General features: G+C 39.0%; 1 protein-coding gene across 3 annotated transcripts in view; it reads right to left on the bottom strand.

Moving 5' to 3' along the window:
- The window catches only part of F13A1 (coagulation factor XIII A chain), a 165,184-nt gene that overhangs the window by 60,469 nt on the left and 77,425 nt on the right, over positions 1-27,290 (bottom strand). For all 3 annotated transcript variants that reach the window (XM_030314906.1, XM_030314908.1, XM_030314907.1), the window contains 2 exons: positions 11,161-11,335; positions 7,761-7,899 (listed from right to left, as the gene is read on the bottom strand). In XM_030314906.1, the coding sequence (XP_030170766.1) occupies positions 7,761-7,899; positions 11,161-11,335 (314 nt within the window). The remainder of the gene's footprint in view (positions 1-7,760; positions 7,900-11,160; positions 11,336-27,290) is intronic.

Raw genomic sequence — 27,290 nt, 5'->3', positions numbered from 1 at the left:
CTTCAATACTGCACTTTCAATAATGGACGCAACAAGCCGGTAGAAGATTAACAAGCAAATAGAAGACTAGAACAACACAATAAGCCAACCGGACCTAATGGATGTCTACAAAATGTCCTACCCAACAGCAACAAAATACACATCTCTCAAATGGGAATGAAACATTCTTTGGAATAGACCATATGTTAGGCCATAAAGCATATCTTAATATTTGATCCATTGACATTTAATCCAATTACTGATAAGTAGGACTGACATCTGCCATTTTACTGGTTCCTTGCTGTATGTATTATGTTCTTTTTCTTCTTTATTCCTCATTCCTTCTTTACTTTGTGTAAAAAGATATTTTCTAGTATGCCATTTTAGTTCTTTCTCTGTTTCTTTTACTATATATTTTTTTCAGTTTTTCCTTAGTAGTTTCCCTGGGATTATAATTAACATTCTAACTGAAAACTCTAGCTCAGATTAATACCAACCTATTTTTAATAACGTACAAAAACTTTGTTCCATTCCCTTTGTCCTTTGTGCTATTATTATAATTTAGATTATATCTTTCTATATTGTAAGCCCAATATAAAATCTTGTAATTTTAAAATTACTGCTATGTTAATTATATTTCAGTAAAAGTATTATTTAAAAAGTGAGCTCTAGAGTCAACCCCTTTGGGCTTGTAATTCAGGCTATGCCACTTATTGGCTGCTGACTATGTTTAGGTTACTGTGCCTCAGTTTCTTCATCTATAAATGGAGACAATAATAGCAAGTACCCTAACAGGTTGTTAAAAAGATCGAACAAGTTATTATGTGTCACCCAGTTAGATCAGAACCTGGCACAATGAAAGCACTCCATAAGCATGAGCTATTTTGATTCTTTGGAGGTGGCAAATAACTTTTACCATCCTTTCTTCAAGGCTCTGGTATAGATTCAGAGTGCATATTCTTAGTTCTCTAGTGACAGAACTCATGATCTTGTTCTAGAGGAGTCCCTCAAAGACAATTTGGCTGACGGTAACATTAAAAAGATAATCTATTTGAAAAGAATGTCTTCCATAGATGTTTGGAATTGGTAGCCTGGATGTATCACAGGTTAGTTTTACAAACATCTGTAAGCAGTTTGGTCTATATTCAGAAAATTTTCTCTACTTTTTTTCATCTGGAATTAGTTTTTGTATAATCCTTTTTGCACATACAGTAATTAAAGCTTAGTATTATACAAGAATCTGAAAGTCCAACTAGCTGGAACACACTGAGTCTCTAAAGCAATGTACAAGATAGATCAATCTAAACTTCAAAAACACACCTACAATATGCAAACCAGTATGCCCAGTGCAGAGACTGCAATGAGAATTAGGATCAGTATTATATCCCGTGCTGGCCTCCAGGTGTGAAGGCTGCTTAATTTCTGCTCTAAAACTTGTTTCCCAAGAGCTTTATTGATAGAGTCAATACTTCCCATTGCAGCAGAGATTTTTGCAATTAGAGTGAAAAAAAATAAAATAACAACTGTACTCTTTCCAACAAGTGTTGAAGGAAGTTGGAATTTTTGTAAAAGAACAAGATTCACTGATGCCAAAAACTACAAAATTTTTTTGTGGTGTCTGTTTGATTTTTTTTTCCTTCCTTGAGAGCTGATGTGAAGTCAATTTGCAAAGCAGCACCTAGTGAGTGGATCACAGCTGGCCCTGTGCAGATGAACAGGTCTTCACAGAGAGCAAGTGGTAGAGAACTATGCTCTACCATTGTAGAAGCATATGGTACTTCTGCTTTCTAGAACTTTCTGGAATTATGAGAGGAAAGCCCTTGCTGGAAGAACAGTGAAATTTATTAAAAGTTTTTTTTGAGGGGGAAGCTAGAAATGTCCCTAGAGATAATTAAGACCAAACTCATACATTTACATATGAGAACATTACAGCCCAGAGAAATCAAGCAACTTGCCCAAAGTGACCCAGCTAATTAGTGGCAGAGCTAATTGTATTACCTTAAACCATGGAGAGAAGAGAGGGAGGGAAAAAAATTACAAGAATAGTCTGACTTGATATAGTGTTTTTCCATGATGCCTTGGGGAAAAACAAAATAAAATTGTGATTACTTTCCACTTGGATCACTGACTAATGCTTAGATTGTTGCAACTTTGAGCTGAAACGGATAAATACAAATGTGCTTGTTCACAATTATTTTCAAAAATTAAATTGAAAACGCCAGTTTAATCAAACCTCCTGAATTTCAAATGAAAAGGCAATAAAGGAGGTAAAGACTTGCTGATTGTTTTAGTGTTCACCATTTTCCCAATTATCTTTAATATCATATAAAATGTTTAAAACTCCGAGTTAGGATGTTTTCTACATCTGCCAATTGGCCAATCAGCTGGACCTCGAGAAGCAGATGGGTCAGCTATGGATCTTGGCATACACGCATGTGCTCAGCCCCCTTCTCTTCACATCCCGAGGGCATGGATAGCACGAGCTTCTGCCCATCTCTCTTGAAGCTCCATTGTCAGGAGTTGAACAACTTCCCTGGGAATGTGAGCAGGATGGAAAGGGACATGGGGAGGAGTGGCTTAGAAACTGAACAAAAAGAAGTCATGGGATCTAGAGAGCTGTTGTCTTCCAGAGGGAATTTTGGACACTGTTGGCTGTTGGACCTCTAAAACTAAGAGAGTGAGGAGTGGGTTTGTCCTTAAAGAAGCCAGGGATTAGACACTTAGAGGGTAGAGAAGCAGAAAAGGTGGTGAGAGATGGAGAACAAGGATCCAACTTCTCACTGAATGCACAGCCTGGGGGTATCAGCTCCTTCAGGAAGGCAGGCAAAGAGCCAGGTGTTCTTGATGGCATAGAGGAAAGGAGTGGCAAGGGGCTAGAAGGTGAGTTAGAGCAAGTTTGGATATTCAACAACTGTGGTCATACGAACACAGGCTAACTCTGCATAAACTTTCATTCCTTCCTGCCTGGTTCTTGAAGCAGATTGATCTCTGGTTGTCTCATCTTCGTGCTTTAGACTTTTACAGGAATATCCTTGAGTTTCATCTGTGGGCCAAGGTCATTTCCCTGACATTCTATCTGTGAACAGCACAGCCAGATGATTACAGGGGGATAATGACTTTGAGCCCATGGCCACTTCCCAGGTGAACAGCCTTTGCCTTTGCTCCCCTGGGTTTAGAATCGAAGCCCCTTTCCCTCATCTCCATGCTGCCTGGTGTTATATTTTATAGAGTTCTATACATGGTTGTCTCATCCACGAACATTGGATCAAGCTCCTCAAGGGTAGTGGCTGACTAATTTCTCTCTGAATCCTTAGCATCTGGTATTTGGACATATTAGTGCACAATAGTGTTTGTTAAATGAATTAAATGACACTTATTCAGTTAAATGAGCATTAAAAATGTTTTCCAACCAATTCCATTTATTAAGTCCTTGCTCTGTGCCCTGAACCCTGTTACATGCTGGCAAAACAAATGAAAATAAATTAGATCAGACACTGCTCCCCCTGTGGGGGCTGCAGTCTGGTGGGGGCCAGCCATGAGGTGGGCATAGTTCTTTCACCCAGAATCATCAAATCTGACTACATCCTCTCCAGCAAAAAGGACACAGGATAAACGCTTTCATTTACAAGGAGAAGAGCTGTTCACGGAAATACCTTCGTGACACTAATAAGTGCCACCATCCCTTTCTTTGAAAATTGTTTCCATTTCCACTGTGATAGTCATATAATGAGGTGATCAGACTGAGCTCTTTCAAGGTGAGGCCAAACCGTCACCTTACCCCTGCCCATCAGAGTGAGCTGTGTTCTCCCTCCTCAACGAGCCCTCATATCCCTATTCACTGTTTGCACTGCAGCTAAACATCGCACAAGCATCTTCATTAAACTGTCCGCAGTGATTCATAGATGCCTTCCTCCAGAGGTTACACATAATTCAAAACCCACTGGCACACAGGGGACAGGAGGCTTAAATTGTTCCTTCCAGGATATGTTACCTTGCGTTGGCCCTCTCAGAATTTCATCTGCTACTGTGAGGTCCAATTATTTTGTCCAGCTGTGCCCTTCCAAGGTGCCTTGGCCCCTCCCTCTCCTGAATTGCTAAGAAGGGGACTGACTCTTCCCTCTGTGGGCATCAGCGGTGTGTCCTCTCTGTGCAAAACGGCCCCCTGTGAGGCGAGGCACTTTCGAGGAACGTCTACCATTCAGGGATCTGAGGTGGCAAACCAGGAAGCAGGAAAATAAGCAGTCAGCCCTCCACAGTCTGTGGAGCTAGAGGGAGAAGAGTCAAGGCATGGGCTGAAACCCCACACTTCAGCCACCTTGGTCTTGGGGAGTGCTGAGGATAATATGCCCTTGAAAGCATTCTTGCACTCTCCCTCTGAACCCTTCACACTGGCTTACTTCTGCTCTGGGCACACTGGGCTTGGCTGAGTCACAAGGAAGAGGACACCCTGGGCCACTGGGGCCCACTGGACAAATTAATTCACCACAAACTGTGTACCACCAGGACACCTCAGTGTTGAAGAGATGATGGAGGCACAAGACAGAGATACCAAGAAGTCATTCTCATGGTTGCCTTTAGAAAGAGAGGAGGGGGCAGGGCAAGGAGGGCAGGAATCACACACAAATCAGGAGGTAGTTGGGGCAAGTTTGTCTGACTGGAGGCTGAGGAGGGTAGTGGGTCCAGGACCTTGTGGGGACGGCACTTACTCCTGAGATCCCTGCTAGGAGATTCGTTAGGCTGTGTGTTGTCAGCTATGCTGTACTGGCTTCTCAATGGTCAGCTGATGACCACCAAATCCTCCCTGCCCTCACCTCAGCCTCTGTCAGCCTTCTGCTCCCCGCCAAACTATAGCTCAGGCAGCTCCTGCTTCTTACCAGTGGCCATTACTAATCTAAAGAGCAGGCACTGAGGAGCACTGAGAAGTCTGGGCCTAGCACTACAGTAAGTACTTTACCTATATTACCTCATTGAATTGTCACAGCTACCCCTTCAGGAAATGGTTATCCTCATTCTACTGATGAAGAAACTGAAGCCTCAGAGAGGTGAAGTCATTTTCTCAAGGTCACACAGCAAGTAACTGTCTAAGCGAGAGCTTGCTGTGGGGGTGTGTGGAGGTGGGGACCATGTACTGATTGATGTGTCCAGGGAAAGTCCCTACCAGCTTTTTCAATCAAGGAGGGTCTCAGAAATACTTTTGGTTTTATGGAACATCTATAGTTGGTAGGATCCACTAGTGTTTGCACTGGGAGGGTTGGGGTAGACACAGATTTCTGCTTTTGTTTTAAAAATATTCCAAAGTGAAAGAAATAGCTCAGTCATCTTAGGACATGGGACACACCCCTCTTTTTCAGACTGCTTCAATGTGCTTAGGTTGATGGCAACATACCGCCTCCAAGAAATTCCAGCTGTGTGACTAATAATGAAGGCAATAATAACAGCTAACACTCATTAGGCACCTGTTATGCTTGGCTCTGTGCTGAATGAAATAGGAAATTTGCTTTAGAGGAGGAAAGAGGCACAGAGAGGTTATGCCTTGCCCAAGGTCACACAGCTGGTCAATGGCAGAGCCAAGCTTTGGACTCAGACCTTACTGAGCCTTTAATCTTTGTGCTCCGTGGTCAGTTGTGTCCCAGGTTGGGTTAGTGAGACGTTAGTCACCATATATTGAAAACCCACCATGCACCAAGCACGGGGAGGGAAGAGGAGCCTAGGGCAGTGGTCCGGTGGTGGAGGATGGGCAAGGGTCTCCAATCGGAATCATAGTCCCAGGGTGATGGGACTTTTGTGGAAGGCAATGAGGGAGCAACGGGCAACAGGGACAGGGAAAGGAATTCAAGTAGAAAGCCGAAAGAGGAAAGGGTTACCAAGAACAAAATCTATCAGCTTCACAATTTTGTATCAATTTTGTTTAGGGCTACATGGGGTTATTTGCTAGGGTGCCCACTGAGATTTACGATGGGGACATTTAGACCAAGGAATAGGGAGGAATCATTTCCAGCCACAGTTGGTTACGAGGGCATTAAGAGTGTGTGTGTGTGTGTGTGTGTGTGCGCGCGCGCGTGTGTGTATTTAAGGAAAAGGTGTGCAGTACAGAATACCAAATAATTCTCATTTTGCCATTTTAAACTGTGACAACAGGCTTTTGGGGCAGCTATTTTGGTCTGTTTTTGTCATTCCATATACATTCAGGGCTGCTATACTGTAATTTCAAGGGCTTAAATGATGCTTTAAATTGCTGTTCAATTTATAGAGGTGAGGTTTTGTCTTGCCTGTCCTCTCTTGCTTACCATTGCTCAGATCATTCCCTTCAAATGAACTGCACTGTTTTTTATTCATAGTAGCACTCTGCTACTAGTTCGGCGATTTCCTCCTTGCAACATCCTCAAATGAGCGTTTACCAGCACTGGCAAGTTAACGCTGCTCCTACAACTGGGATTCATTCCTGTAACACGGGGGAGTTAAGGCACTTCTAACTTTTAATTTCTCTTAAAATGAGCTTGTAACTTCCTCCTATCCCCATTCGGATGCTTTTACAACTGACAGTGTTTTAGCTTTATTACTTATAAAGAACAACCATAGGAGACACATTTTTGGCTTGGAAATTCCAACTAGTTCAATGCCTGGCAGTTTTCCCCCATGCAGACCTCCATAAATATCTTTTACATTTGGATTTCTCCCCTCCTTTTAGAATGTTGTTTTGGACTGAGCAGGTCCTGTGGACTAAGGAAATTTCTTTGGGATCTTAAACTCCCCATAGTCAGCTTGTGATGAAGTTGTTCAGGGCAGTGAAAGTACTATGTGGTTGGTATTAGTAACAATTTCAACTTTACTCCCATTTCTATTTCTTTTTTTAAAATAATCTTTAAACTTTTTTTAATGTTTATTTTTGAGAGAGAGAGAGAGAGAGAGAGCGCAAGGAGGGGAGGGTCAGAGAGAAAGGGAGACACAGAATCCAAAGCAGGCTCCAGGCTCTGAGCTGTCAGCACAGAGCCCTATGCAGGGCTTGAACTCATGAACCATGAGATCATGACCTGAGCCGAAGTCAGACGGTTGACCAACTGAGGCACCCACCCAGGCGCCCCAGACTCCCATTTCTATTTCTGATTGAAAGATGAAATCACAAATCAAGAAGAACCACATCTTTACATTCCAAGAGCAGTCCCATATTGCAAAGGCAAAAAAAAAAAAAAATGTGGTTAAGGGTCAGGTGTATTTGCATTTTATTCTCGGCTTCTCAAGTATTTGACCTTGAGCAAATTACTTTAACCTTTCTGGGCCTCAGTTTCCTCATCTGTAAATGGCGATATAATAAGAACCCACATGATAAAGCTGTTCAAAGAATAAGATACGATCGACTACACACAGATACTGGTACATAGTAAGTGCTTAATAATTGTTAGATATATTACTCTTAGAGTATTGAGAAAGAGAATGCTGGGTTCCCATATGTCTGCCATTCACCATAATATTCTTATACTAAAGTAGAGAGCAGCTACTGTGGGCTCTGGCCTAAAGGCATAGCTAAAACTATGGGCTTTTTCAGTGGTTGCTGTCATAATGCAATGATCGATCTTTATTACTAGAAACACAAACTGCCTGTTCAGTAACATTTCTCATTCATTAGCTGAAAACAATCTCTGCCAATCAGACATTTCTGACTATGGTATTGAACAATCCTTAAAATAGAATGGGAAGAAACATTAGGCCTAGCCTGTCTTGTGGTAAATGTGTAATATCACTTTAATATGATATCAGCAAATGCCCTTGTAAATCAAACTCACCACACCGAATCCTTGGTGAGTTTGGAGTTCACGTTCCCATCTTCTTCCAGGAAGATGTCCATTTGCAAATTGGCATCATTATCATGGGCTGAGAAATAATTGGTAACAACTCTCGCTGGTATCCCAAGGCATCGCAAAACTGGAAGCAAGGACAGACCACAATGAAACCCATCACCAAAATTTAATAAATACATAGTGAACAATCCCTTCTCATAAGGGATTTCCTTCTTTGCATGGGTTGTCCTCAAATGTTCCATACTGAAGAAGGGGGACTACTGTCAAGCTTTGGGACTATGGAGAGAAATCTTGCTGTGTGATCATTCAAAATAAGTGGAATAAAAGGAATAAAATCCCAATAACAGGGTTACAATTGTTTACTTGCTAATCATACAGTCATTAAAGTCATATTATTTTAGTTCATCTAATGGGACTATGTTGCTGAAAATAATTAAAAAAAAAACTCAGCTAATAGGAAGCTATGAAAGGTGGCCTCAGTGGTGTTAGCTCTCCTGGTTGGAATTTGCTCTTGTGACACTTGGTAGAGGGCGACACTACAGATTCATTTTAATTGCTAGATAATAAATTACCTGGATGCATCTCTTGCCATATGTACCTAATGATTAAACTCAATCCAAATGCCCTCCCTGGCTCCCAGGATGCCAGACATCAGGGCTCATTGAAAATAATTCAGCTGACAATTTTAAGATTAATGACTTGGCTTGCCTTTTTTTCCCCCTCAGAATAGTTTAGCATTTTTAACCAAAGACTATCCACCTCCTTCAATAGAACAACCTTGGAAGTCCAAACTTAAGTCTGGTAGCGTTCAAGTGTCCTCATTAATGGACTTAATCTTAATACCCTAAACAAAAATGATGGCACTTACCACCCGCTTCCTGCTTCTGTCTTCCTCTATTGATTCACAGACCCTATTCAAGGCACAGTTTTACCAGTAATATGATTGGCACCCTAGTTCTATTTCAGGCTGACCACTAATTCCCAAAATGAGGCTTGTTCCGGAGTCTGCCAAACTCATAATGTTAAGGACAGGTGAAGCCTGATACTGGGGCACCAGCAGCGCCTTCCTCCCAACTTCCCTCTTGGGGTTTATTCTTACTGTGACTTCCTCACATTGTGCTTCTGCCTTAGCTTACCACCAAAGCCTGTTTTCAGGAATAGACTTGATGACTCTTTCATACAAAAAGCATAAATGTGGGAATGCAAGCTGGGCAGCCATTCTGGAAAACAGTATGGAGGTTCCTCAAAAAACTAAAAATAGAACTACCCTATGACGCAGCAAATGCACTACTAGGCATTTATCCATGGGATACAGGTGTGCTGTTTCGAAGGGACACATGCACCCCAATGTTTACAGCAGCACTATCAACAATAGTCAAAGTATGGAAAGAGCCCAAATGTCCATCGATGGATGAATGGATAAAGAAGACGTGGTATATATATACAATGGAGCATTACTTGGCAATCAAAAAGAATGAAATCTTGCCATTTGCAACTATGTGGATGGAACTGGAGGGTATTATGCTAAGTGAAATTAGTCAGTCAGAGAAAGACAAAAATCATATGACTTCACTCATATGAGGACTTTAAGAGAAAAAAAAAGATGAACATAGGGGAAGGGAAACAAAAATAACATAAAAACAGGGATGGGGACAAAACAGAAGAGACTCGTAAATATGGAGAACAAACTGAGGGTTACTTGAGGGGTTGTGGGAGGGGGGATGGGCTAAATGGGTAAGGGGCACTAAAGAATCTACTCCTGAAATCATTGTTGCACTATATGCTAATTTCGATGTAAATTTTAAAAAATAAAAAATAAAAAAATAATTATTTTTGAAGATGTGAATGTTTAGCATTGTTAAGCAATAAAGTAACAAATATACAAATTATAAATAAAAAACAGTGAAAGAAAAGCGTAAATGGATGGAAGGTGTTCACTATTTTATCTGGTTCTAAGCCTGAAGGAATTACATTGGGATAGTGAAATTGTAGACAGCAGGAAGACACAAGGGAGAGAGGGTCCTTTCTGTGTTCCTGGAGGAATTTCCTATGAGAAGCTTCTCCCATAGGGTACCCTCCACATGGTCTGGGCTTGGGAACGGTGAGGGAGGGGGCTACCTCTAATTGTTATTCCATCATGAAGTTTAACTTCTGCTAGAACATCAGAGACCAGCACTTCTACAAAACTGATACACTGGCCTTTATTTCTTTATTTCTTCTAAATATATTACTTTAGCCCTTGGATATATGCAAATGACTAAGAAAATAATCTTACCTAGTTGAATCCCATAGAAAATCAAAACACACAACACAAGACTCACAATTTCTTTCCACTTGGCTATCACTGACTAATCTTGGACTATTACAACTTTGAGCTAAAACTGTGAGGCTTCATGATCATTTATAAAAAATGGCCTCATCCTGGCTTCCAGCCACCAGTCCCTCCTTGATTTTTCTGATTAAAAGAAAAAATGCTAACTAGGTAAAAAACATTTTTTATTAATGAGCAAGCAGAAAGGACACTCCAACTTGAGCTTAATGTTTTCTCCAAGGCTGTAGAAATGGCAAGTGAATGGAAATCATTACCAATGATGAAGACATACTGAGATAAATGTATTTTTAAAAATATTCACTGAATTAACAATAATGTTGTCCAGATCTAGAGAAGCAAATGCCATTTCAAAAAATGATGCATGAGGCTGAGGAGAATAATTCTGTTCTCATATGTTTTCCCCTATAGATTAGATGTTGGGTGGATTAAAAACTAAAAGGGAAACTAGGGAGTAAAGATTGTTCATTAAGTTCTGATATCTAATTGCTCAGGGGCATTGAGATTTGCATGTAAAAATGGAGATGAGACCACCTGTCACAATCCCTACCACAGTTATGGTAAAAATTAAGTGCATATATTTATAAAACTTCTCTGTGATAAACAATAGGAGAGTAATAAGCATATTTATAACATTTTCAATAACAAATAAACAGTATATATCTTTTATTATTTATCACTTAAAATTTTGTTAATTTAGTCTTTTTAAAATGCGGGGGGGAGGGGTGGTTACTGAAAAGAAAATGGCATATCTTTTCCCTCACAAAATTTCTTTGCCCCTGGGCCCCTTCCTCCCATTTCTCTTGGTGTTGAGTGATGGATTATGTAGGAAATAGTCCATCATCCTTTCTATAAAGATTCTGCAGCCAAAGAGAAACTATGAGCATATTTGGCCCAGTACAATTTAATTATGCATTGACTACATCCCAGAATAGCCATCCATAAATTCTAGAGAGCTAACAGGGGTTGCTAGATCTCTTTGCCAGTTTATAGATAAAATGTCTTCAAGTAAAATTCCCTTTACATTAAAAAAATGTTACTCAATTGGATACTTACATGTATTAAAGACACCAGCAAAAACCCAGCACTGACCATACCGGACTGGATTCTTAGTACTCTGGTATTCCAACAGAATGTCAACGCTTCCGGTCCAGGCTGATGGGGGGACACCATATGCATAGATGTTGTCCCAGGATCCAACAAGGACACCTTCATCATCTTTGGCATTAACCTAAATGACACCATGAGTGGTAAGAAGGAAGAAGGAACATTTAGAAGAGTTCCCTCTAGTCTCTGACATCAAGCAAGCTAAGGCATCCAGTGCCTTCCAAATGTCCTTCATGATAAAAACAATTCCACTACTGTTCCATTCACTGTTGTGTCATCAGAGAAAGTGACACAATAACTGTGCAAGAGAAAACCAAATAGCCAAGGCTGCCTCTCAAATAACATATTATCGAAGTTAAGGTGGTATTGAATAGCAGCTAGGAAGAGTTGTAATGTCTTCACCACATGCTTAGGAAAAGATATGCCTAGGACACGGTCTGGTTGGAGTAGTGAGGAAGAGAGGAAGAGCACCCACAAAAGAAGACAGCTCAAATAGGGATCAAAGAGGGACCCTGACTTTGTCGAAGGAGAATTCGAAACTGACACATGACAAAAGACAGATAGGGAGAGTGGGGGCCTAAAGTCTGATGGTCTAGTGGCTTTTGACTTTTATAATAAATTGTAGACTCTAATGAACTGAAAAAGTAAGCAGATGTCATAGGAACCCTTAACAGTTAGTAAGACATTAAATTCTTATGAATACCTTACAATGTTTGTTTTAAACAAGTTGCAATAAAAAAAGTATTTCCTTTATGATTGCTTAAGATTTGGGTTTAGGGGCACCTGGGTGGCTCAGTCAGTTGGGCGTCTGACTTTGGCTCAGGTCATGATCTAATGGCTCGTGAGTTCAAGCCCCACGTCGGGCCTGGAGCTGCTTCCGATTCTATGTGTCCCTCTCTCTCTGCCCCTCCCCTGCTCGTACTCTGTCTGTCTCTCTCTCAAAAATAAATAAACATTAAAAAAATTAAAAAAAGTAAAAAAAAAGATGATTAGTGTTTATGGTTATGTTAAAAGATATCTTCATTTACAGGAAGGGCCTGGGTATTATGGTGTAAGTATGGGGGAGACTTAAAAATAGCATTCTTGAATATTTGGGAAAATCTTACTGCACATTCAGACCACAGTTTCTGGTAGCAGCAGACCTCGAGAGCAGGAAAAAAGACATTGTGTGTTTAGACATTAAAATGGTTAAGAAGTAACCCTTTCATGGCCTCAGTTTTTTGGAGGGCACTATTGAATCTTACCTCTCTTGGTGTTACTTTCATCATGTTTAATTATAGTTAGAAGATCGTCTAGGTAAGGAGCAGAGGGAGCTTTTCTAAAAACTGGTACCACTTCAACAATGGTTATATGGTGACATGACAAGGGGTTAGAGCCATGCTCTTCAAAATGTTGTCTGTGGACCAGCAGCCGTATCCCCCCTGGGAGCTTGTTAGGAATGCAGGATCTCAGTCCCCACCACAAACCTACTGAGTCAGAGTCTGCATTTTAACAAAATCCCAGGGTGATTTCATGCACATTAGCTTGAGAACATTAGGTTTAGTCTATGCTGAGAAGATATTAGCAAGCAATGTGAAATGTATGATTGAAGCAGGTGTGTTTGGATTATGAAAACCATGGAAGATACATTAAAATATAGTGCCTTTATGTGTTCAGTGCCTTGCCAGTTAACAGCTCAGCCTCAGCACTTGCTCAGAGCCCTCTCTTAGGCTTACTGAGTTTAGTTGTATAGAAGTCTATTCTCCTCACTAGGTCATAAGTTCATTAGGAATAGAGATTTAAAAAAAATCTATGTCTTTTTACTTTTAGCAAGAATTGGCAAAGAGTAGGTGCTCAATAGTGGTTGAATAACCACTTGTATATTCAACAAGCATATAGGTATTGTATATCTGAATAGGAATAAGACCTTCTCCCAGGAGAGAAATGAACAAGAAAATAATCAAGTGGAAGTAAAGTTTACTAATGTTACGACAGAAAGATGTACAGGTAAGGTGGAGGCCCAAAGGAGGTAGTAGTCAGTTTCAACAGGTTGGAGGGTGGTGGTGGTTGTGGGTTGAATAGAGGAAATTACATGAAAGCTAGGTCTTGAGTGGCTGAGAGCCAGACAAGACCATCTACATAGTGGAAACAGTTTGAATAAATGCTTAGTGACATGAAACAATATGGCAGGTTCAGGCACCTGTTAGGAGCTCTGCATGGGTATCATGTAAATAAACAATAGCAGATGAAATAAATATAAAATATCAGAAGAAAACATGTGAAATGCGCAAACACCTTCTACTGTGAATGACAAACCTTCCACTGAAATACGAGATTTACTCTAGCACTGAGTATTTGGCATTTCCCAAAGAGGGTCCTTCTGGAAAGTGTTCTCTAGATCACCATTCAATTTGATTTAGATAAACTATTTCTTCTCCTTGATTCTGTCTGGTCAGGTTAAAGTTGGTTGATTTGTTTAATGTAGAAAAAAAGTAATTCTTTCAAGATTTCTGAAGGACCTTGTTCAGCTAATTGCAAACTCATGCCTTGGATGTAAACTTTGACTTTATCATGTAACTCTGTGAAATGACTGGGGTGCAACTGTGTTTAGTCAACCATTTTGGCTCTATTTATGATCAACATTTCTCTTTGCAGTTGAATTGATTATTTAAAAATCTGTGTCTGTTATAATGAAGCCTGAAGAGTGCCTTGGTAGGCTATGATGTAGTTTGGTCTTTGTGGATAGGCAGTCTCAGGTTTAACTCACATTACCATTGCCTTATCCTTATCCTTGAGAAATAGAATAGGGCCTATGAATCTCAGAGGAAAAAAAGTTCCTAAATTATGGTTCTAATGACTGATTTTCAAACAGATAGCTATTAACTAGGAGGACTATTTATAGCATTTGGCTGAACCCAGTCAGCTAAGGGGAAGAGAAAAAAAAGCTCTCTCCTCTACAGACCTTATAATTGTGAATGCTGAGCTGTTTCCCTGTTGCTAGATAAATCACAACTCTCATTTATTAGCATTTGGTTGGATTAGCTACTGTTTTCTAATTAGAATATTGATTTCTGAGGAGCCCAGACACTGAAAGAGGTAAGTCTTTAGTGACACATGTAAAGAGTTAAAGTAATATCTCCCTCCATAGACAACAAGATACGTTTGGGGGGAAACTTCAAGGGCATGCTGGTCTTTCTTCATGCCACAGTTGACTGTTTTAATACCCTGTCATGAACTCAGAGTTTGACCAGTGTCAGAATGAAATGTCTTGGACTTGTATCATTGGTAGTCTAGGAGACATTATGAGCCAAGGATTTTGGACAGGGAGTGTTATTCAACTACATTGAGGTTGCACTAAATTGTCCTCCTGTAATATCTATAATATGGGAAAAGTGAAAAACCAGGCCCCCCCTAAGTCATTATCAGCAACCCAGTGGCATAACATAATTCAGCAAACTACAAAACCCGGTTCCAAGAAAAATTGAGGAATATATATTGGACTAGAGAAGCAGCATGACTCAGCACCTGACCCTCATCAGTTTCTCAGAGGCCCTACTGTCAAGTCCACAAAATCCTGAGACTTCTCAGTAGTATTTCAAAATCTGTAAAGAAACTAACCAAATTAAAATGCTGATCTTTTTCTTGTTCTGACCAGAACAGTGGAAACAACTGCTGTGGAGAAATGGGTGAGAAATGGTCTGCACCTCTAAAGAGGGAGACATTCTGGGACTACAGTGGGGAAATGACCTAGAGTCTGAAAGTTGCCCTGCCCTTCATGAGCTACATCTCCAATTAGATGGGGTGGATTCTCGGATGAGAAATTTAACAGAACCTTATAAGGAAGAGCAGAGCTCCAGTATTCTAAGAGACTCTGCCATCTCTTCAGCTTCCCTTCCCTCCCCCTTCCAGCTTTTCTCAGGGTACTGGAGAGTAGATAGAATGAAATACATTTGCCTTAAACTGTAGTTCAGAGGAGAAATCCAACTAGTCTTAGATTGGGAAGTGTCAACATTTCACCTACAGTATATTAGAGCAAACAGGACACTTGGAGAAAGTTATGCAAGTATTTATACTTGCAAAGGGGGAGGGAGAGAAGGAAGAAGGGAGGAGAGAGAGAGGGAGAGAGAGAAAGGGAGGGAGAGAAGGGAAGAAAGGGATAGAGAGAGGGGATGAGAGACAGAGGGGGAGGGAGGGAGATAAAGAGAGGAGGAGAGAGGGAGGGAGACAGAGAAAGAGGGAGAGAGGGAGGGAGGGAGAAAAAGAGAGGAAGATAGGGAAAGAGGGAAAGAGAGAGAGGGAGGGAGAAAGGGAGGGAGAAATATAGGGAGAGAGAGCAAGAGGGAGAGAAAGGAAGGGAGAGAGAAAGAGAAGGAGGGAGGGAGGCAGAGAAGGAGGAAGGAAAGGGGGGGCAGAGAGGGAGGAAGAGGCACACAGAGAGAGATGGAGAGAGAGAGGGAGGGTGAGAGAGAGGGAGAGAGAATATGAAAAAAAATAATACATAGAAGAAAGTAAAAGTAGGAAACAAGGAATTTTCTCACAATCTCTTAGGAGATCACAGATCTAAATGAACAAATTGAAGATCAAATGACATCATCATGGAACTCAAAATAAAGTATAAACTATAAGGAACAGAGTAGATATTGTTAAAAATAAAATTAATGATATAGAAAAAAGCTTGAGATAAAGGAAATACTATGAAAAATATAATAAGATTAAGTTATTTGGAGATGAGGTAATAGTTATTGAAAAAAGGATGATACAACATAAGAATAATTATTATCTTTAAAACAGAGAACCCAATAAATGAAGCATAATATGTATTTATGACATAAGAAAATTTTACCTAATTGAGGAAACATTGAATTTATACTTTAAAAGGACAATCTGAGGAGTGCATGGGTGAATCAGTCAGTTGAGAGTCTGACTTCGGCTCAGGTCATGATCTCACGGCCAGTGAGTTCAAGTCCCATGTCAGGGTCAGTACTGACAGCTCAGAGCCTGGAGTCTGCTTTGGATTCTGTGCCCCCCTCTCTCTCTGCCTCTCCCCTGTTCATGCTCTGTCTCTGTCTCTCAAAAATAAATAAACATTAAAAAATTTAAAAATAAATAAATAAAAGTACAATCTGTGCTCTGAGGTGACTTGATGTAGAATTCTCACTGCTTAGGAACTTTAATTAATTAAGCTATTCGAACTCAAGAATAAAGAAATAATTGTTCAGTCATATAGACAGAAAATGCAAACTAGCAACAAGGGAGGAAATTAGGCTGTCTTTAGACTTCTCCACAACACCATTCACTGGCAAAACACAGTCAATCAATATTTACACAGTCCTGAGAGAAAGAAAGGTTGGCCCAAGAATGTTATGCACAGCTAAGAGGTTCTGTAAGTATAAAGGCAGCCAGCACTCATTTTCAAACATGAAGAATCTCAGGGAATACACCATCCATTATAACCAAACTACTTGAAAAATGATATCAAGATAATTAAAGGCTGAATCAAACAAAGAACCCAGGAACAGAGACACTGTGGTAAGAGATCTAGTGATGAGAAAAACTCATGTATGTTTAAAAACCTTTGGGAATTATGGTATCAGAATGAATATGAATTTTAAAATTTGATAATATAATGATAACAATTTTAAAAAGATTAGACATGAGGGAGGAAAGAGGAGAGGGAGAATGGAAGTATTGATGTTTTAATGTGTTGGTCTCTCTTAGGTAATTAACATCATCTAAAATTAAAACATAATCTAAAAATATATAATTATTCTTTTAATGGTTTTAATAGTTTTTAAATAATCTTAGAGGGATCTGTTAAAAACAGTATTTCTTGTAGTGAAGAAACATTTATTTGAAGTTTAAAAATGTCTTCTGTTGCAATTCAGAGTTTTATTTCTGTGAAAGCAAAACTTAATGATTAAATAAGACTTAAAATTAAATAGAATTTGAGTACACTTAAATGTAATGCTTTTTTAAATAAAATAGCACAACACTATTTGGCATAAAGGGAAGCAAACAGATTAATGGAACACAATATAGAACAGAAATAGACTCCAGCAATATAGTTAACTAGTTTTTGACAAAGTTGCAAAGATAATTTCATGATCAAAGTATAATCATTACAACAAATGGTGCTGGAACAATTGGATATTCATACGCAAAAATGAACTTTGATGCATACTTTGTCCCATATAAAAAATTATCTCAAAATGGATCATATACCTAAATATAAAGCCTAAAACTATAAACTTCCAGAAGAAAACAGGAAAAATAATTTATACCCTTTGGTTAAGCAAAGATCTCTTTGATATAGTACAAAAAAGAAGAAAGAAAGAAAGAAGAAAGAGAGAAAAGAAAAATGATTCATAAGGATATACTTACAAATTAATTGGAATTCATCAAATTATGAACTTTTGCTCATTGAAAGACATCATTAAGAGAATGAAAAGGTATGTCCAGAGTGAGGGAAAATATTTGCAAATCACATATGTGGTAAAGGACTTGTATTCAGAATATGTAAAGAACACTATAAACTCAATAATAAGAAAAAGAACAAAATTTAAAACCATGGGGAAAATATTTGAACAGATACCACATCAAAGAAGATACATGGATGGCAAACAAACACAACCAAAGATGCTCAACATCATTAGTCAGAGGGAAATGCAAATTAAACCCACAATGAGATAACATTATACACCTGTTAGAAAGTCTAAAATTGAAACTGAACCACTTTCTTACACCATACACAAAAATAAATTCAAAATGGATGAAAGACCTAAATGTGAGACAGGAAACCATCAAAATCCTAGAGGAGAACACATGCAGCAACCTCTTTGACCTTGGCTGCAGCAACTTCTTACTAGACACATCACTGAAGGCAAGGGAAACAAAAGCAAACATGAACAATTGGGACTTCATCAAGATAAAAAGCTTCTTCACAACAAAGGAAACAATCAACAAAACTAAAAGGCAGCCTATAGAATGAGAGAAGATATTGGCAAATAACATATCTGATAAAGGGTTAGTATCCAAAATCTATAAAGAACTTATTAAACTCAACACTGAAAAAACAATGCAGTTAAGAAATGGGCAGAAGACATGAATAGACACTTTTCCAAAGAACACCTCCAGATGACTAACAGGCACATGAAAAGATGCTCAACATCAGTCATCATCAAGGAAATACAAGTAAAAACCATGATGAGATACCACCTCACACCTGTCAGAAAGGCTAAAATTAACAACACAATAAACAGCTGGTGTTGGTGAGGATGGGAGAAAGGGGAACCCTTTTGCACTGCTGGTGGGAATGCAAACTGGTGCAGCCATTCTGGAGAATAGTATGGAGGTTCCTCAAAAAACTAGAAATAGAACTACCCTATGATCCAACAATTGCACTATTAGGTATTTACCCAAAGGATACAAAAATAGAGATTGTAAGGGGAACATGCACCTTGATTTCTACAGTAGCATTATCAACAGTAGCCAAACTCTGGAGAGAGTCCAAATGTTCATCAACTGATGAATGGAAGAAGAAGAAGATGTGGTATACACACACAGTGGAATATTACTTAGCCATAAAAATGAATGAAATCTTACCATTTGACATGATGTGGATGGAGCTAGAATGTATTATGTTAAGTGAAATAAGTCAATCAGAGAAAGACAAATATCATATGATTTCACTCAAGTATGGAATTTAAGAAACAAAACAGATGAGCACATGGGAAAGGGTTCAACAAAGAGAGGGAAATAAAGTACAAGAGACTCTTTTATCCCTTTATTTTTATTTTTTTATTTTTTATTTTTTTAAATATGAAATTTATTGTCAAACTGGTTTCCATACAACACCCAGTGCTCATCCCAAAAGGTGCCCTCCTCAATACCCATCACCCACCCTCCCCTCCCTCCCACCCCCCATCAACCCTCAGTTTGTTCTCAGTTTTTAAGAGTCTCTTATGCTTTGACTCCTTCTCTCTCTAACCTCTTTTTTTTCCCCTCCCCCATGGACTTCTGTTAAGTTTCTCAGGATCCACATAAGAGTGAAAACATATGGCATCTGTCTTTCTCTGTATTACTTATTTCACTTAGCATAACACTCTCCAGTTCCATCCATGTTGCTACAAAAGGCCAGATTTCATTCTTATTGCCATGTAGTATTCCATTGTGTATATAACCCACAATTTCTTTATCCATTCATCAGTTGATGGACATTTAGGCTCTTTCCATAATTTGGCTATTGTTGAAAGTGCTACTATAAACATTGGGGTACAAGTGCCCCTATGCATCAGCACTCCTGTATCCCTTGGGTAAATTCCTAGCAGTGATACTGCTGGGTCATAGGGTAGATCTATTTTTAATTTTTTGAGGAACCTCCATACTGTTCCAGAGTGGCTGCACCAGTTTGCATTCCCACCAACAGTGCAAGAGGGTTCCCGTTTCTCCACATCCCCTCCAGTATCTATAGTCTCCTGATTTGTTCATTTTAGCCACTCTGACTGGCATGAGGTGATATCTGAGACTCGACAATAGAGAACAACTGAGAATTGATGGAGGGTGGTGGGTGGGAGATGCGCTAGACGGATGATAGGTATTAAGGAGGGCACTTGTTGTGATAAGCACTGGGTGTGTAAGTGATGAGTCACTGAATTCTACTTCTGAGACCAATATTGCACTATATGTTAGCTAACTAAAATTTAAATAAATAAAAAAAGGCTGATGATATCAAGTGTTGGGGAAGATGTGAATGCCTGGGACTCTCATACCCTGTTGGTGGTGATGTAAAATGGTACAACCACTTTGGCAGTTTCTTAAAAATTAAACACACACCTATCATATGACCTGACATCCCTCTCCTAGGTATTTAAGAAAAATAAAAGCTTATGTCTATACAAAGGCTTTTGCATGAACAATCTTAGCTTTATTTGTAAGAGGAAAAAACTGGAAACAGCCCAAATGTCCATCAACAAGAAAGTAGATAAACAAATTGTGGTTCTTCTATAGAATGGAACACTACTCAGCATTATAAAGGAATACAAACAATAGCATGAATGAATCTCAAAATGAGATAAAGAAGCCTGAGCTAGACAAAAAAAGAGTGATAACTGCATGATTCCACTTATGTAAAATTCTAGAAAATATAAATCAATGTGTAATGACAGAAAGCACAACAGTGATTGCTTGGGGATGGTAGACCAAGCAGAGAATCATCAAAATGAGAAATTAGAAAGTAAATGTCTGAGGAGCAGCAGATATTCGCATTATTTTCATGTTAGAGATGATTTCATGGGTGCATCAAAATTATCAAAATGCATTCCTTAAGTATGTGCATTTTATTGTAACTTAACTATATCTTAACAAGGCTATAAAAAGTAAGTGTACTACTTTTTAAACTACCATCTACAGTATAGTGCCATTTATTGTTTTATATTGTTTTTAATGTTTATTTATTTTTGAGAGAGAGACAGAGTGTGAGCAGGGGAGGGGCAGAGAGAGAGGGAGACACAGAATCCAAAGCAGGCTCCAGGCTCTGAGATGGTGATGGAGGGTGGTGGGTGGGAGATGGGCTAGATGGGTGATGGGTATTAAGGAAAGCATTTTCTGTACTTGGGTATATATATATATATATATATATATATATGTGTGTGTGTGTGTGTGTGTGTGTGTGTGTGTGTATCTGAATCCCAGGCTTAGGCCCATGGGGTGTGGTTACACTGGGTTTGTTCATATATAGCAAAGGGCAAAGACAGTGCTCTTTGAGGCCAACATTTCAGGAGTTGAGCCATTGGGGACTGGAGACTGTGGGAAATCCAGTCAGGAAATAGTGCTTTTTGGGTGAGAGGCCCTTTGAATGGTGTGGCTGCAGCAGGACTGGCCTATGCTTTGTTCTGAAGTGAGATTGCCAGTAGATCAGCTACTGTGATGTTAAGGCCTGGTGCTGGCATTGCACAGTAGACCTCCACTCCAGGGTCAGAATAAGTCCTGGGTTCCTGTACAATTCAAAGGGCAGGGGGGGACTTAAAGCATAACCAATACTGGATTTCTCTGTAATTTTGGTCTTGGAGAATTGGACAGATTTTTAACTGATATTGAACAATAAAGAGAAGTGACATTTCTTGATTCTCCAATTTCCAAAATCTATACTTTTACATTTTGTATAATTACAGTTTTTTTCTGCTTCTTTTTAATTATATAAAGGTATTTTTCCTACCCTGTGTGCACACTGTATATGGCTATGATGAAATGACTTTTGTTTGTTATAAACCTATTATATTTTGTTAAATTTCATTGTTAAAAGTTATGTTCTCATAAAGGCTAGGATTTCTGTAAATCTTGTAGAATACAGTTTTATACCTAATCCTGTCTATGACGGTTTCTGGAAGACCTCTGGATATAAAATCTGGGTTACATGAACTAGCTTCAAAGATAGAGAGTTAAATTTGGGCAGGAAAATAATTATTCCTTGAGTAAAATTCTTTCCAGATTTTTGTGAACCACAGCCCCCAGCTACAATCTGGTGGTGATCAATCTTAGCTGTAGGTGGAAGTGGTATAGTGGATGTCAAATAGTACCCATGACATTCTAGGGATTTGCAAAAGTAGCTCAGCGGTCACTGTGTTGGGGGGAGTGGAGAAGGAGATGATTGAGTGGTAGTGGTGTTGGCTTCAGGCACCATCTCTCTGCAATGACAACAGCTCTTCCTTTCTCTCTTTCTCTATTTCTCTTTCTTTCTTTCTTTCTTTCTTTCTTTCTTTCTTTCTTTCTTCTCCTTCCTTCCTTCCTTCCTTCCTTCCTTCCTTCCTTCCTGTACTTGGGTTCAAGTGATATTTGCTTTAAAAATCATTCCAAAAAGTAAACTTTGAAAATTCATTCATCTTGTAATGTAGAGATCTGTTACTTGTATTTGTCCTGTTGTTTGTCAAGTCATGTGGTGAGTGTAAAAAGGGAGATGAGCAAATACATGAAAGAAACAGGGTAGTGAGAACTCTCTTTCTTCCCTTGCCTGGATTTTCATCTCTGATCCTTTTGGGGCTTTCATAACACCTCTAACAGCTGGGATTTTGAGTGAGAAAGCCATCTATTATCTCCTTGGCTTTTCATAGTGGTGGGCTTAATAAGCTTTTTTTCTGACTCAGTACTATTAGAAATGTCATACTCTCTTCTTGGAATGCCCTTCCATTCTCAAACCCTTTCTTTACATAGCGCATGTCTACTGATTCTTTGCAACTCAGTTGGTTTCATTCTGGAAATCTTTACCTATAACTTTAAACTTTTGTTCCTTAAAACATATTATTGAGAAAATTTAATGGCAAACCATATTCTGGGAAAAATATCTTCTACACACATCTGACAAGGACATGTATATATAGAGAACTACAGCTCAATAATAAAAAGACAACCAATCCAATAAAAAAGTGGGCAAAGACTTGAAAAGATACTACACTGAAAAAGATATATGAATGGCTAATAAATGCATGGAAAAGTGCTCAATCATTAGTTATCAGAGAAATAAAAATTAAAATCCCAATGAAATACCACTATGCACCCACTAGAATGGTTAAAAATTAAGAAAGCTGAAACACCAAGAAAAGGTGGAGCTGTGGAAAAACTGGAACTCTCCTGTATTGCTACCAGGCATGTAAATGGACCAATCACTTTGGAGAACTGGCAGATTATTATAAAGTTAAACTTACACAGACCCTATGACATAGGCATGCCACCTATAACTACTTGTCCCAGAGATATGAAAGATTAAGTACAAGACTTGTACAAGAATGTTCATAGCAGCTTTATTCATAATGGCCCCAAATTGGAAATATCTCAAATGGCCATCAACAGGTGAATGGACAGACAAATTATGACACAGAATACAATGAAATGCCACTTAGCAATAAGAAAGGATACATTAAAGACACGTGCAAAAACCAATTGAATACAATAAGCCAGTCCCCAAAAGTACATACTGTATAAATCCATTTATGTGAAGTTTAAGAACAGGCAAATCTAACCTATTGCAAAAAAAACAGAATGGCCATTGCCTATGAGGGTGTGGATTGACTAGGAGAAAGCACAAGGGAAATTTCTGGGCTGAAGATAATGTCTATATTTTGGTGTTAGAGATTACCTCAATCCAAACTCACTGAAATTTGCATTTAGTATCAATGCATTTCACTGTACATAAATTTTACTTCAAGAAAGAAAAAAAAATGAATCAACCCTACCCTATATTGTGAAGCATATAATCACTCTTATGCAAATGGCCTTTGGTATATTTACTCAACACAAGCTCTGACAGGGATGGGTAATTAGTTTCACTTTTCATGAAATCCTTTACAACTAGAGATTATTAACCTTGTCTCCCTTAGTAACTGAGGATTCTTCTTTGGCCAAAACATATTTTACTAATTGATAATCATGAGAGAAATAACCAAATGTGGACAAAGAGAGAGATTGGGATTTTAAACTCTTCAAGTGTCTGCTTTTTACATTGCTATCCCACTGCTGTATGGTGTAGAGCTGGTATAGATAAGCCTCCAAAAACATCTGAATGAAAGGAATAGATGAACCAGAAAGGCAAAAAATCAGAGTAGAAACAGGAAAGGAGAAAGCTGTCATGGAGGAGAGAGGAGAAGGAAAGGGTTAGAAAAGAACCCAAAGTGCATAATAGTGTGTGGTGTATCCTAAAGGCTTTCCTGCATTTTATCTGTCCATCCTGGCAGTGGTTGTCCCAGGAGACCAGAGCAGCCCCGACTGCACAAGTTGGTGGGAGCTCTGAAAAGCATCCCTGTGTTTCAGAAATTGCCTATGTGATTACAAAATAGATGCAGCATTGAAACCTCATTCCAGGAAGCAATTCAGGGACAGCAGACATTTAGATTGACTATGATTATCACATTCGAGAGATGGTTTGTAATAAATGTCTGTTTTTCTCCAAAAATATGGGGAGAACAGGCATAAGAAATGTAACCTTAATAATTGAGAAATCAAGCTGTTTGCCCACAAATGGAAACTTCATTACATTGCTGACTTATAAGAGAAAAAAATGATGTCAGTTTACTGTCCTCTCCCCACCACCCCCTCACCTAAAAGGGAAGGATTGAATCAGACAGGGCTTGTAAAAGGTATTATATTTGTATCCAAGGAGCTCATGTGATATGGAAAGCAGACAGGTGGAAAGGACAAACCTAGGGAAATATGACATTGTGTATGGAAGGCTGGGGTCAGGCAACCTGAGATCCATTTGCAGTACTACCAGTCATCTTGGGCAAGTCATTTAACTTCCTGATACCTCATTTCTTCATCTGCATGTTGCTTGTCCATAGAATGAATACAATTTCTTAAAAGTGGCTATGAAAACAATTCTGTTGGGTAAATTCCACTTTCCTACTGGTTTCCAATGTATTTGTTAACTGTCAAAATTCTTCAAAAAGCGAAAATGAAAATCCCTAGTGAATAAGGTGACATTAAGGTAGCATGTTTGGCTTAAAATCATTGTTGGATTGCCTCCCTCATTCCTGAAGTATAGAAATGCCTCCTATGCTTAGGGAACCCTCAACTCCAAATTTAAGGGTTTAAAACAATCTTTTTAGAATTGGTATTTTAGTATTTAATGCTTTTGGACTACAATCACATTTTTCATTAATTTTAACCTATAGATTCTGGAAAGTTGCCATCACTGGGGGCCCTCACTGACTGAGGTACATCACCATTGGAAAAGTTATAAAGAGGCACAGAAGGCTCTTAACTTTTCCTGCTATCCCAAAGTGAAGAATGTTATTTCTGACATTCCTGGGCCTGAATCATAGAGAAAGAATTAAAATACAAAATCCAAATCGATTTTCAACCTAAAAACTCTGGGTGGGGACTCAAATCCATCATGAAGCCTACCTCTGGCAATGGTCAACAGCCTGGAAATTTTAACTCCTAGGCATCTGTAGAGTTAGTAATGCAGGTGTGTATGTGTGTGTCATTGCCACTCTTCCAAAACATCAAAAGGAAGTGATATCTTTACTTTTGCAAAGATGGCAGCAAATAACATTCAGTGTGCTCTCACTGATTACCTGGTGGTGGTGATCACCTCTACTGCCATTAAAAGTTCTGATTTGCAATTATATAAATCTTTGACACAGGAATGGGGAAACTAATTATTACTACATAATCATGCTTTTTTGATAGATGAATTTTTTTCAAGAATAAGATCCACCTAGGGAAATGTGAAAAAGCTCCACAGTGGTGGCATGATGGGGACAATAGCCATTGAGTACATAGGTCCTCAGTTCACTCCAATAAAGAGGGTTTTAGTTGCTTATAAGCCAAAGACTCAGCTAGATGGTGTTTTTTAAATTTGTATTTTACTTATTTTTATTTGTTATTTATTAAAAAAAATATTTAAGCTTATTTATTTATTTTGAAAGAGAGAGAGCAAGCACGAGTGGGGTAGGGGCAGACACAGAGGGAGAGAGAATTCCAAGCAGGCTCTGTGCTGACAGCACACAGGGCTTGAACTCATGAATCGTGAGATCATGACCTGAGCCAAGATCAAGAATCAGGCCCTTAACCAACAGAGCCACCCAGGTGCCCCTATATCTTATTTAAAAAAAATAAGTAAGTAAAACTGTTAGGGAACTGTGTTGTGGTTGGTCTGAATGATTAGGGGAATAGACCTCATGTTTTCATCTATGACTTTATAGTTTAGCTGGGATGACTGAGGGGTGGAATTTCTAACCTAAGTGAATTTTTGAAATGTACTGAGTAATCATGCTAGTTTATTGCTTGAAGAGGTTTGCTCAACATGAAGTTTCCAGTAAGATGCCAAAGTCAACAACTAGAGAAAAATTAAAATGTGGTTTTGTAGTAAGCCTCCTGTGGAACTCCTTGGAAAAATATCAAAGGAGTAGTGATGTCACTACTGTTTTTTTACATACATGGAAAGAAAAAAAAAACCTTTCTAAATACCAGGACAAAGAGGAGTGGAAGTAAAATGGGTAAGGTAAAAAATAACTCTATTTTCAGTTTATCCGTGAGATCATGTATACTGAGGTATCAGAAGCCCTGAAGTCCGTCTCATCCACAAGGCCTGCAGTCATTCATCTTGTACTGGGCCCTATGAAACTCTAGGACCTCCCTCCAGTTGTGGTCAGTTTGATTTACTAACTGGAGTTCAAGGTATTTTTTTATAACACAAAGGAGTATACCAAACATCGATTGGTTAAAAAAAGTTCAGTGTTGAGTTAGTTCCCAAAAGGCACAGTCAGAACAGGGTATTAATGGGGATTAATGATGGCACTGTGGTTCGATATTAGCAAAAGACCAGGGTTAAAAATAAATGTGCATACCTCAAGGGAAGCAGAAAAGTCCAGGCTGGCATCATATAAAGACTGGAATTTTAAAATATATAACTATATTGAATTTTTTCCTCTCCTTCCTTCTAAAATTTCCCAATAATGTCACAATTTTATTATCATCATCATCATCATCATCATCATTGAATTAAGCCCCTAAAAGAGTAAATTAGCTCCAACTACATTTTCCTGCACTGCTTTTGGTAACTGGATCTTTGAGCATAATTTCCACCATGGAGAAGGGTTTCCATGAATAATAGCATGGTTTACTATTGCTATGGGCCCTTGTCAGCCATGCTTTTACTTCTTTATCCAATATCCCAACACTTGTCAGGCCAGTGGTTAGTCCTGGGAAAACTCCAAGCAAAGCTCGAGAGATTTGGTTTCCCATACAACCCCATGCTTATTTCATCAGAGAATATGCCATGCTGTGTTGAAATTTTCTATTCATCAGTCTGTCTTTTCTACTAAACCATAAGCTCTTGGAAGGCAGAAATTATGTTTTGCCTACAGATGTATCCCACTATCTTTTTAAAAAAATTTTTTTAATGTTTATTTATTTTTGAGACAGAGAGAGACAGAGCATGGACGGGGGGGGGGGGGAGAGAGAGAGGGAGACACAGAATCGGAAACAGGCTCCAGGCTCTGAGCTGTCAGCACAGAGCCTGACGTGGGGCTTGAACTCACGGACCGTGAGATCATGACCTGAGCAGAAGTCGGACGCTTAACCGATCAAGCCACCCAGGCGCCCCTGTA

Source organism: Lynx canadensis, chromosome B2 (assembly GCF_007474595.2).
Source record: "Lynx canadensis isolate LIC74 chromosome B2, mLynCan4.pri.v2, whole genome shotgun sequence".
NCBI classification, from domain to species: domain Eukaryota; kingdom Metazoa; phylum Chordata; class Mammalia; order Carnivora; family Felidae; genus Lynx; species Lynx canadensis.
The sequence above is the reverse complement of the archived record's forward strand: the minus strand, read 5'-3'. Positions and strand labels throughout refer to the sequence as shown.